The sequence below is a fragment of the Dendrobium catenatum genome, unplaced genomic scaffold, assembly GCF_001605985.2.
Source record: "Dendrobium catenatum unplaced genomic scaffold, ASM160598v2 fragScaff_scaffold_1608, whole genome shotgun sequence".
NCBI lineage: Eukaryota > Viridiplantae > Streptophyta > Magnoliopsida > Asparagales > Orchidaceae > Dendrobium > Dendrobium catenatum.
The window spans coordinates 4,469,426-4,483,158 of NW_021320070.1; the positions used below are offsets into that span (position 1 = coordinate 4,469,426).

The following is a 13,733-nucleotide window of genomic DNA, read 5'->3' on the forward strand; positions in this document are numbered from 1 at the left end:
GCTGGATTTAGCGTAAATCCAACTTAAATTCCGCTGTAAATCCGATACCAAACAGCTCCTTAATAATCTCTCCGCTGTCTCATCCACATAGAGGAAAGGCCGTTTCTTTACAGAACTGACGGATAGTTGCAACTTTTTCGCCAGTAATTTTTTATATAACAGATAACTTATTCCTTCATCGGCGCATTGAAATGGCGAAAACTATCAAGCTCAAGCCTATGGATGCGACGCCGGTGAGCTTCGCGGAGTTTGGCCAGGTGATTTCCGCTTCTTCTGACAGGCAGAAGTTTGGACTGCAGGACGCTCAACTGGAGCTCCACCGCGGTACCCCGAGGTCATTCTGTATCTTCTGTTTCCCTTAGGGTTTTGACTTTGATGAATTGCGTTTCTCTTATGATTTCTATTTTAGCTTTTTATTAGCGAAGAGAACTGGGAATTTGTTATATGTGCAACTATATTTACTGACTAGATTAGGAGGATGAAGACTCTTACAGCGTTGAACTGCATAAAAAATTGTGTTTAATTCTTTAAGTTGATGTTCTTGTCACCTGAAAGGGGATTTTTCACGTCTTTTCACTAGAAAAGTTCATTTTTCAAATTTCAGATATAGGAGTTTTAGTTTATAGATAACCATAAAAATACGGGCAACATCAAATCTTGAGGATATGTTCTTCTAATTTGATTTTTTTAAATCTTATTTTATATTGGTATTTGTTGATTTTCATGCCAATGAAGATTGTGGCCCTACTTTTAAACTGAACAGTGGCAGTGCAGATAAAATGAGGATATAGGAGTCTTGGACAAGTGATTCACACCATATTGATCTTGAATTATATATCAAGTAGTATTAGTACAATTAAAAATGATTGATAGTGCTCGTTGATATATATTTCGAGGGTCAATGATATAACTGAGGTATTTAATAAAACATCAGTGAAACTACTCATTACAATCGATGGTTGTGGAATATGCAAGGAGTTCTCGACACTTGGGCAACTATAGTTCCTAATGATATTACACATTCATAACATAGATGAGGTTAAGCATATTGTAAGCAAAATAATATGTATGATGAAGAATTGCAAACAATGTTGTTCCCTTCACTGGAAGATCTCACAATGAGCAACATGAAAAATTTAGAGAGCTTGTGGGAAATAGAAGGAAGCAGTGCACAAGTTTTTTATGATATGCGAAAATTCTATTTTTGCTTGAAGAATATGAATATAAAAAACTGTATGAATTTAAAAGTCATTCCAGCTATACACTATATTCAAAAATTTATACTGAGCTCATGTAATGCAAATCTCAATAACCTTTTGTCATTCACATCAGATAAAAGAGTAGAATTTTTTCAACTACAAGAGCTTAATTTGTACTATTGCAAAGGCTTAATTCATTTTTCAGCTTGCCTTACATCCATCCGCTCTCTACGCATAAGTGAATGCTACAATCTTTAAGTCCTTGTCAAGACCGAAATGATTCACAAGGCTTCAAGAATTATACTTAAACAAATGTGATGGCTAGGTGTCTCTACCTCATTAGATGGAAGACCTCATAAAACTTGAGATTTCTGATTTTTTTGGACTGACGACATTACTAGAGGGCTTCACAAAACTTGAAATCCTCTTCTTGCATATATATATATATATATAAGTGGATTGAGATTCCACTCATAGCAAATCTTATTCATTCATTTATAAATATAAAATTAAATCTTCACTGTTCATTTATGACGCTTCATATTCTTTATTTTTAGGTTTCTCCAATACAATTCTTCAATCATTAATAAATTTAATTCCATATCGAGCATTTCATCAAAATATTTTTGCTCAAACCAAGCGTTTCGTCTCCCTGCAATTTTCAATTTCCGGGTGCGTGTTTCAAATGGTTATCTCATAACAAATATAAAAACGAATGATGTGCCACTTCCACCCACTTTCGCTATTCAACCTCTCTCCCCTTCGCTATTTTGCCACATCCAACCCTTCTCACATCTGGCCTTCCCTCATCGCCAAAAATCATCCTGCTTGCGTGAAAACCCAACTTGGCGTGAGGTCGCAGCTGCCCATATCTGCCGAAAAAAGGTTTGAGAATCAACCCCATTTGTCTTTCTTTTCCTATTTATGTTTAGGGATAAATCTGCCCTTGTCTTATTCTCTATTTTCTTAAGCTCTTCATATAAATATGTTTGAGCTCTGTAATTTTACGATAAATGCTGCAAGGCCATATTAGTTCCTCCAATTTAGTTTTTTTGTTCATTCGTTTTTATTTTCATGCTTAGTAACTTGCATCATGTTTATTTTCATTCATAATAACTCTGCTTCTCACCAGCACCGCTATTTCACCAATCCTTTTCTTATAGAGGCCATCATTTCCTCTTCCTCTCTGTTTTGAGCTAATTGATGGGTTGGCTACTGAGAATAACACTTGGATTGACTCTTCTTCTTCTTCTTTTAGCTTCTTTTTGCTCCCATGGTACCAGAATTATGGAGGCCTTCTATAGCAGGTAGCCGGAGTTGCCGAGGAATCCGAAATTCTTCTTTGGTTTCTTGCCAAAGGCACTGCCAATCCCACCTTCTGGCCCAGCAAAGCATCACAACTCCACTGGTCTTGCAAACAAGTGCATAGCTATATTTAACTCATCTATAGAGCTTTTTCTTCTCTTCTTGAGAAACTTTTTGATGACAGAGGGATGCTCATTTACATTCCACACCTGGAAAGAAGCTTTAGAAGAGAAGATATAAAGGGTTCATTAATTTTCGGTTCCAATTGCCGAATAACAAACCTTTCTCCAGTAGTAGTACTTTCCCATTGTCGGGTTTAAAATATTTTTTTTTAAACAATTCTCCCCTTTTACCTAACTTATGAGCGGTTTCTCCAAGCATTTTACTACCAAACAATTTTTAAGTAACACACTACTCCCCTTCGGTTTGGCTACCGAATGTTTATATTTTTTCAGTGCTTTTCCCTGAAAAATGATTCTGCAATCAAAAAATAACCTTAATGAACACATTGCCACTTCCAACCAAATGCATCACCTCTTTCTCACTCATCCACCTATTGCCAAACGCAGCAGGTTCTTCCCGCTCATCTCCTTCTCGCTATACAAGGCCACTGTGGTGTTCTCACGCCACAAACGATCCTCCCTCTCGCCAGATGAATCATCTCTCCCCAAACCCATCAACCCAACAGTCACTTTGATGGCTCCATCGTTGTACTTGTATTTCATACCAGCTTGCCGAACCATTATGGATTTTTTCAAGTGCGAGCTCTTTCACAGTTGATTGTACTGATTGCAGTCAATCATCCGTAATAAAAATCCACGTGATTGGTCTTCTTAATTAAATTAGCATTTTCTTAGATGACGTGGAGAACAGAGCATGCGAATGAATATTACTGATTAAGGATTTGTTTTCCTTCATCTTTTAAAACGAGATTTTCTAAGGGTAAATCGGGCCATATTTACTTTAAGATTTCTATAGATTTTAAGGGTTTAAGATTAGTGAAGTTTTTGGTTTCCAAAACAAGGCATATCAAGTTAAAAACAATACATTATTTTCAAATTTTATGCTCTCTTAAGGGAGGGGATGTAGTAGATGAGAAATAGAATGAGGGCACGAAACAGTCCCATTAAATTATAATGTTATGCAACTTAATATCCAGGTTAAATAATCACATTGATTGAAGAATTCTGATTACATAAAGTAGAACAAATTAATCTATAAGAATAACTATTAAGCCATTAAGAAATATTTTAATTTTATAGCGTAATTTCTCATTTCACTTTGGAATCCAATGAAAATTTTAAAGTTTGAGATGCATTTTTTTTCCTGTTAGTTTTCTGTTTGCTATTGCCAAGATTTTCATGCCCTGATATTCGGCCTAGTGCCTACTCATTGCTAACACCAAACTCAGAAACAATATCTGAATAGTGCTCATCAAAATTATTGTCACAATAAAATCTAAAGCAAAAGAAAGTTAGATAAGAGATGGGAAGTCGTCACATAATTTGCTAGCAAATATCAAAAAGCTGTAAAAACATAAACATAGAATTCTTTTCACGTCAATTTCATCATCACCATTAGCTTTTATCATAATTACTTATTGTCAGATCTACAAATTCTCCTCCTCCATTCATCTCTATTGAGTGATGTAGTTAGCTTTATTTAAAATGAATCTAACGTTTATTTTGGTTGCTTCATATTCATAAATGAACGGTTCATATTCATTCATGTTCGGTTCCAATAGCTGAAGAACAAACGTTTCTCCGATAGCATTAAGCTAAGTTCTCTCTGCCGGTGTTTAAAGAAAAAACAAAAAATTAAACACTTTTCCCCTTCTACCTCACTTATGAACGGTTTCTCTGAGCATTCCATTACCAAAAAATTTCAAGTTACACACTTCGCCCTTTCAATTTAACTACTGAATGTTTCTATTTTTTTCTGTGCGTTTCATTGTTGAACTTTTCAATAAAACGCCATTCTTCATGTTAATGGATTAAACTTCTTTTAGTTAAAATTTTTGTTATTATATTTTATGTTATAAACAAAAATTTTAATTATTCTTATTGTTTTTATTTCTTATTGCAACGAACTTCACTTCTTTATCTCATTATGGTATACCAGGAATTATCTCTCAAGTATTTACAGTTATATCTCTTAAGCCCATCAAATGTAGCTATTCAATGATTTAATATAATTTATAGCCAACTTCAAGTTGAGCAAAATTGAACTGGCATTTGGGTTTTATGCAAAAATTGAAGTTTTATTTTTTGGATTACTTTAAGTTTATATTGAGTTAATCTTATTCCAACCATATTAATTAGCCTAGGGGTTGAGATGTCAATTAATAGATTTTCTTAGGTACTTAATGAAAAAAATTTAATTAAATGAATATATTATGAATTTCACCATAACAATTTACTTGAAGAAAATTATGATAAATATGAATTTATCTGGCTACTTATTAATTTTATACAGATAGATAAAACTAAAGATAAAGTTCAAAATGTAATTTATGAAAAAACTTTTGTACTGTAAGCATCTATGTAAAGTTGTCAAACAAAGGTAAGTATTTGGGTTAGCAATCATCAATTTTCACTTATCAAACTTCAGCTAAACTTGTCTTTAGTTTTTATTGTTACACTTTCAAATGTTTATGGGTATCTACAAGTCTATAATAATGGGCATAATAATATTTTTTGGTTCTAAATTTTTATAAGCATTTGTATTCACTTGTGAACTAACGTGGTTATTAGATCCAGAACAAGCATTTTTTTTCTGAAGCTGGTCACATTTTTTAAAGAGTAAATTAACATGAAATTGAAAATATGTTCCACAACACTTCAAGAAATTTTGTAGTATGTTGACCAAATCTTGAAACTGTTGGATTGGATTTTCTTATTTGATTGATTGAAGATAAACAAATTATATGTGACATGCAACTAGATTATGAGAATAAATTGCTCTCGATGTTAATTTTTCCTAACAAAATATTTATAAAATATTATATACTAACATGCTATATATTTTTTTTGTAGACATTATCAACTCTATAGATTCATTCAAATTTTAAATTTGATCTTTCTTTAATAGTAACAGATGTTTCTGTTCTATATGATGACATTGAACATGATATGCTCTTAATTACATTCCCATGATCTTTGTTTGAAGTTAATTCTACCGAAAAAAAGTTTTCATATATTTAATTTTGTCAATTAATCATATTAGTATATATTTTATCTTGCATTTCATCCGCTATTAATTTTTTATTCAATCTTTTATCTTATGGCTTTATTTTATGAAATTTTTAATTTGAATTTACTTAAGCAATAATAGTTTAATATTAAAACTAAATTATATTTTTTGTTTTGTATATTCAACTACTTTTGATTGTCAAATTAAAACCCAGTTTCTTGATGGATAGACAAATTATATGTAATGTGTAAGTAGATTATGAATATCATATGCTCTCAATTGTAATTTATGCTTACTTTTGATTATTATAGATCACGTGCATTCATTGTTATATAATTTATCATTTTATGATACTATCATTATAAGAAATTTTTTAAAAGCCGTCAATGTCGGACCTAAGCCCGGATGAAAAAGGGTAAGGGTTTGTTTTTGTTCAAGTTGATAATTTATGCTCACTTTTCTTTCATTACTGGCATATTACTATTATAAATTCAATCAACTCTAATTTTGTACTTCTTAGTCTTAGTTAGATTTTTATTTCTCATTTTACTACATCCTTATTTCATTTTCCATCATATTATTTTTGTTACACTCTTTTCAATGATTTTTTTTTTTGCAATTGAATGTCTTTTCAAAGTTTATAAATTTTTTAAATGTAACTTTAAATTAAAATATTATTTACATGTCTATAATTTTTAAAAGATATTTACCAATAATTGTTATTCTTTCTCATAGTACTCATTCATTGTTATTTCACATATCAGGAATAACTTGTGCAGTGCTTCATTCTATTTCCCACAAACTCTCTAAAATTTTCACGTTGCCCATCGAAAGAACTTCTAGTGAAGGCAACAACGTTGTTTGCAATATTTTATTATACTATATTTTTTTCTTATAATATGCTTAACATCATCTATGTTATGAAGATGTAACATCTTTAGGAATGATAATTGCCTAAGTAGCAGAAGCTCCTTGCATGTTCCACAACCATTAATTATGATTTTTACTAGATTTTGTCGTTGTTGTGAATCATTCATCCATCTGGGAAATTACTAATTTTCATAATTGAATACACTTAAATTTTTTAATCTATTATGTGATTTCAGTGCTTCAAATACATCTAGAGAACAAACTCCATTCTAATATATCATAATTTAATGGAGGTTATATTTTGATAAAAGATCTGAATTTTCAACATCTAGTGCATTACTTATCTTCTCAATATTATAAAGATGAAGTGAGCCATCAAGATTCAAGTCCTTGAGTTATTCTATACTCCTCTCAGTTTTAGCACCCACGATGTAATTTATTAGTGTATGTAACTGCTTTAAACGTCTCATTCTTTTTGGCATGCAAACCAATTTATCGCTCCTATTAATGTAGAGTTATCTGAGGTCCATCAAATCAGCCAAATTATCTTATAGCTCCTTTAGATTAAAATATTTAGAGAGTTTTAATATTTGAATATTGTAAAGAGAATATATGCCTTTATGCAATATCTCCATATTCGAAAATGATATATCCGGGTACCTCAGTTGTCTCTAATGCCTTATTCTCAATTTCTTAAAAATATCGATATTGCAATATAACGCACTCAAAGTCTTCAACTTTGATGAAAATTTTCTTGCAATTTTAGTTGAGAATATCTATTCCAGTTTACTATCGTGTAAATTGATGAAATGACTTGTTGGTTGCATGGATTTAATTTTGGAGAATATCGTATAAATAAGTGTTTGACAGTCGATTGGATATCCCTTAATACTAAATCACTTATGAAACACTATTTTCTCATGATCGACTTCGCAAGATCATACATCAGATCATGCATGTTACATTTTACTTTATCAATATCTTATGTGTGTTTGGAAGGCAATGATTCAGATTCCTTTATATTTTGAAAAAAGGACTTTTAAGCTAGTTTATTAAATATGTCTCGATTCTAAATCTCCTTCTCCATCAAAAGGAATGAATCTATTTGCTATTTATAACTAAATCAATGTATCCTTCTTCATCCTATATTTTTTTGGGTAGACAACACCAAAGGCAAAATACTGCTTTATGTGAGAAAATAAATAATTTTAGTTCACACTCAAGACTAGTAAGATATTATCGTTTGCAACTTCCAACTACCATATCTCACTATCAAGCACAGTCTTCTACTTCATTTTATCATTTTTAAGGCGCATCATGCCTCAAATCGTAGCTATTGTTAAGAGAATTTTATCACAACACTTTAGTATATCATTGCCAATTTGGCAAGGCTTGCACTCTTCTGTACCTTTTGAAAATGCTCTCCTTATAAATAACTCACAGCTATCTTCTTCAGATAATTGTTCCAAATAATGAATGACATGTGTAGCTATCATTTTTGCTGCTTTTATACTACGTGTCCTAGCAATTACTGTACTTCAATTTTCACCATAATCCAACAACGTCTTCAACTCATCCAACTGATTTTGATTTTCATTCCACACATCATCTAAGATAGTCAAATATATTTTTCCACTGATTATTTTTTTAAGTTGATTCTGCAATATCTCCATGTTTAAAATATTATACGTTTGTTTGTTGACTGCCTCTATAATTAGTCTCACAAGACGGGTAACATTAAAGTCAGCATCAGAAACATAGACCCACATGCGAATATAAAAATGACTCTCCATCATGTGATTTTTGTAAATCAATTTGCTGAGTGTAGTTTTTCCCATTCCATATATTATAATTATAGGAAGCACCATAATTTTTTCGTTATTGCTAGCAGCATAATTAATCAATGAGTTTATTATGCATTCTTTATCCTTTTCTCTACCTATGATGATTTCTTTATCAACAGAAGAGTATGTTTGAAACATTCGACCATAAGATATTTGTGGCATTATGTTGAGTTGGAAATTAAATCTGTGGATTTCATCTGTTAAATTCTTCATTTTCTTTATTATAACATTCAGTCTCCAACACAATTTGAAGTTAATTATGAAGTTGGAGAAAGAACAATAGTAAAGTATCTAATGCAGAATAAAGACAAATAGAAATTAGAGCGTTTTAATTATAAGCTATAAAGAATATAAGTTTCAAACCCCACGAGCAAGATAAGTACAGAGGAAATTAGAGAAGAAATGTAGAATAGAAAAATTTTCATTGTATTGATATAACGAATTAACGAGTCATGGTGGTATGTAATAGGTTGTAAATTCTGAAAAAAAAATTTAGAATAAAGGTTAAGATAAAGTTCATTATTTATAAGAAAATGGTGATGATTTAATCTAAACTAGGTGCTAAAAAATCACAGCTTATCTATCTTGTAACCAGTTATCACAGTAAACAAAAATATAAAAAAATAAATATGTGAAATGCAATTATCTTAACAAAGCAGCTAATAAATATTTTCTTCTATTTCCATCCTAATAGCATAATAAAAACTACTCTATGGCGAGCGACAGTTTAAAGTAAGAAATATTAACAAATTAAACTATCAGAAAAAATAAAGATAATTATAGGCGATAAGAGCTATTTAGTACTGGATTAGGTCCATGCATTGGATCGATGCTCGATTGTATAAACAGCAGTCGGAGAGTACCTTTTTTAATATGTTATCCTGATTGAGTGATTTCTTTCAAACTTCAAAGATGAAGTCGTCGAGTATGTCATTTATTTTATAAGCAGCATCCTTTAATACGGGGAGTTAGATTTTGATTCGGGTATATGCGGTCTGCGGATCGTCTGCATTTGCGAGCACATTTTAGATACTCCATAAAATTCTTCTCAGCTTATTTAAATTAGCTTTTGTGCCAAAGACAATACCGACTTATAAGATAATATAAGCGAGGAGCTTGCAGATGATTTGTGAAAAAATAGCCGTGAGAATGGATTCGGCAGCCATAAAAGAATATAGATGGAGAAGCACTGTAATGAAGCAGTCGTAGCTCTCATGCTCTAAAAGTCTAAAACTATAGATTGTAGTAGACGGTGGATCTCGGCTTTACTAGATAGGTCATTTTTAAGTTAGCATTTACTAGGTAAGTCATTTATTAGTTTACTCGCATTAGTTTTTCTCTTTAAGGGTTTCTCATTGAGAGTTTTTTTTCCTATTTTGATTAATTTATTTTTGTCTAATTATAAAATTTATCTTTTTAAATAATTTTATCTTATAATTTTTCAAATTGAGATTTGTTTCTGATTTTTTAAAAAATAAAATAATCTTTATGCATAATTTACATTCATATTATATGTAGTACACCTCCCATAGTAATTTTTCAGCATTAATTTATACGCATGTATAATTATAAGATGTCTAATAGATGTGTATACATTAATGTTAAAAAGTTTAGTATGGGAGGTGTATTACATGTAATGTAAATATAAGTTATGCATAAAGAATATTTTGTTTTTGAAAAAATCAAAAATAAATCTCAATTTGAAAATCTATAAGACAAAATTACTTAAAAAGATAAAATTTATAATTAGACAAAAATAAATTTATCAGAACAAAAAAAAAAAAAACTATTAAAAAGAGATCCTGAAAGAGAAAAATTAATGAAAGTAAACTAATAAATGATTTATCCAGTAAAGTCTAACTAAAAAATGACATACCCAGTAAAGTCGAGGTCCACCGTCTAATACAATTTATAATTTTAGACTTTTAGAGCATGAGCACTACGATTGTTTCATTACAGTGCTTATCCATCTCCATTCCTTCAAGGCTGTCGAATCCATTTTTATAGTTATTTTTTTGCAAATCATCCACAAGCTCCTCTCTTCTACTACCTAGTAAGTCGGTGTTGTCTTTGGCACCGAAGCTAATTTAAACAAGCTGGGAAGAATTTTAGGGAGTATCTGAAATGTGCTCGCAGATGCAGATGATCGACAGATCGCGCATACCGGCATCAAAATCTAGCTCTCTGCATTGAAGGACGTTGCCTATAAAGTAGACGACGTACTCAACGACTTCATCTTCGAAGCTTAAAGGAAGTCACTCGATCAGGATAACATGTTAAAAAAGGTACTCTTCGATTGTTGTTTATACAATCGAGCATTGGTATGGATTTAATCCAGTGTTATATAGCTCTTACCGCCTATAGTTATCTTTGCTCTTAATTTATTCTGATAATTTAATTCACTACTATTTCTTACTTTAAACTTTGTCACTTGCTATGAAGAAGTTTTCATTATGTTAATGGATGGGGATGGATGAGAAAATTTCTTAGTTGTTTTGTTAAGAGAATTGCATATTGCATTTCACATATTTTATTTTCTTAATATTTTCATTTACTGTGATAATTAGTTATAAGATAAACAAATTGTAATTTTTTGGCACATTGTTCAGATCAAATCATCATCATTTTCTTATAGAAAATGAACTTTATCTTAACTGTTATTCTAAATTTTATTTTTCGAATGTACAACTTATTACAGAGCACTATGACTCGTTAATCCGTTGTATCAATACAATAAATATTTTTTTGTTTTGTATTTCTTATCTATTTTTCTCTGTTCTTATCTTGCTCGTGAGTTTTGAAACTTTGGTTCTTTCTTGCATGTAATTAGAGAGCTATAATATTTCTTTATCTTTATTCTGCGTCAGGTACTTTACTATTGTTCTTTCTCCAATTTCATAACTAGCTTCTAATTGTGTTGGAGATTGAATGCTATTATAAAGAAAATGAAGAATTTAGCAGACGAAATCTACAGATTTAATTTCAAACTCAACAGAGTGCCACAAATATGTTATGATCGCATGCTTCAAACACACTCTTTTGTTGACAAAGAAATCGTCATAGGTACAGAAAAAAATAAAGAAGACATAGTGAGCTTATTTTTTCAATTATGCTGTTAGCAATAATGAGAAAATTATGGTGCTTCCTATAGTTGCAATGGGTGAAATGTAAAAAACTATACTCAATAAATTGATTTATAAAAACCATAGGGTGGAGAATCATTTTCAGATTCATATCTAGTTCTATGTTTCCCGTCTTGTGAGACTAATTATAGAGGCATCCAACAAACAAATGTGCAATATTTTAAATATGGAGCTGTTGCAGGATCAACTTAAAGAAATAATCAGTGAAAAAATGTATTTGATTGTTTTGTATGACATGTGGAATGAAAATCAGAATCAGTGGGATGAGTTGAAGACGTTGTTGGATTATGGTAGAGATGTAAGCGCAGTAGTTGCTAGCACACGTAGTATAAGAGCAACAAAAATGATGGCTACATATGTCATTCATTATTTGGAATAATTATCTGAAGAAGATAACTGGGAGTTGTTTAGAATGAGAGTATCTTCAGGAGGTTCAAAAGAGCCAGCAAGCCTTGCCAAAATTGACAAGGATATACTAAAACATTGTGATGCGCTTCTCTTAGTAATAGCTACGATTGGAGGCATGATGTGCCTTGAAAATGATGAAGTGAAGTGGAAGACTGTGCTTGATAGTGAGATGTGATAGTTGTACGTTGCAAACGATAATATCTTGTTAGTTTTGAGTGTGAGCTATACTTATTTGCCTTCTCACATAAAACAGTGTTTTGTTTTTGTACTGTCTACCAAAAAAAAATATATATGATGAAGAAGGATACACCCCTTCTCATGTAATAGTTAGTTTTGATGGAATGAAAATTTGTCACTTATGTTCTCTTTGTGAGTTCATCCTCCTCGATCTCTTAGTGAGTTCGTAGGAGAAGCTAGATCTCTTTGTGAGTTCTAGGTTTTTCTTGTTCTCCTCTTTTCTTTTATTTCTCTTGATAAAGTCTTCCAAATTTTCTTCTTGATTTTCTAGCCTTACTTTTCCCCTTCCCCCATCACCCCCTTGCCGCCGGTCACCTGGGCCGTCCAAGCCTCCCGCCGGCCAACTCCCTGCCAGCCAGCTCGTAACCCCATCCCGCCGGCCACAGCCCCATCCCGCCCTCTCTGGAAATTTTGGGATTTGGAATTCAAACTCCCTCATGAGCTTTTGATTACCTTCCTTAATTGACTCCTAGAATTGAGACAATTGTTTTAATTGAGTTTTAATAGCATATTTGAAATTCAAATAGTGCCTGTTTTCCCCTCTCAATTAAAAGGAAGTTTTCTTTTTTATAAAAATCTGTTTTATTACAGATTTTTATCAAATCTGTTATTCAAATTGTGGGCCCCATTTTATTTAATACCAAGCCCCCTCTCTCTCCCCATATGGCCGGCCACCTCACCTTTATTGCCTCTCTAATTGCCACCTCATCACCACTTAAACACCCTTTAATGCCTTCCTCGCACATAATAATTGCTGATTTCTTCAGTTTTAATTTTCAGATTTCAAAATCTAAAAACTGAAATGGCTTCTCTCCCTCCTCAATTAGTTCCGTCATCCCACTCTCACGGCTTTCCTTCATACCTAGGCTATTATTGTTATTTCCTAATACTAGAGTTGAGAATTAGGAATAATGAGTCCGTGGCTCTTTGCTGGAAATCCTTCTAAAGCCTTCACTCCCTCTCAATCCAGGAATTGAAGTCCTGAATTAAATTCCAGTCAATTCCCTTTCTTCTCTACAGCCCGCCACTCCTCCAAACCCCTTCCCATCCTGAAATCTGCCTCACGGGATGGCTGTCCAGAAGTTCTGAAAATTGGTAGACTGCTGTCCACTGATTTCTGCACCTTTCTACCGGCTGGTCAGCCCCCAAACTCAAACCCCTTGCTGTCCAGACTTTGTTGGACATCATTGGATTGCTGTCCAGAACTCCATACTCCGGCCACCTATCCAAGAACGACGATCTTAGGTTTCTTCTTCCTCGGAGTGACCTCGGTTCTAATGTGGAGACTCTTCTTCCGCTAAAACCTAGACTAGTTGAGCGTATGGACTCCAAAGGTGAAAGTTCTCTTTATTAAATTGCGGATTCTTGTTTACCGTCGTAGTTTTACAATTGATCTTGGCATTTTGCTTAAATTGTTTGGTTAATCGACTCCGCTCTTCTTAGCCTAAGCAAGTTAAGAACCACGATTTCCAAGGATCAATCTTTTGTTATAAGTGACAATTTTATTTTGGGATTATTTTGTTAAATTGTTCTCT

General features: G+C 32.2%; 1 protein-coding gene across 4 annotated transcripts in view; it reads left to right on the forward strand.

The window, feature by feature from the left end:
* Positions 1 to 13,733, forward strand: part of LOC110105537 — a 35,861-nt gene that overhangs the window by 1,367 nt on the left and 20,761 nt on the right. For 2 of the 4 annotated variants that reach the window (XM_028700987.1, XM_020835086.2), the window contains one exon: positions 145 to 334. In XM_028700987.1, the coding sequence (XP_028556820.1) occupies positions 192 to 334 (143 nt within the window). In that variant the 5' untranslated portion in view covers positions 145 to 191. The remainder of the gene's footprint in view (positions 1 to 144; positions 335 to 13,733) is intronic. The other 2 variants (XM_028700986.1, XM_020835085.2) reach the window with 1 other exon arrangement.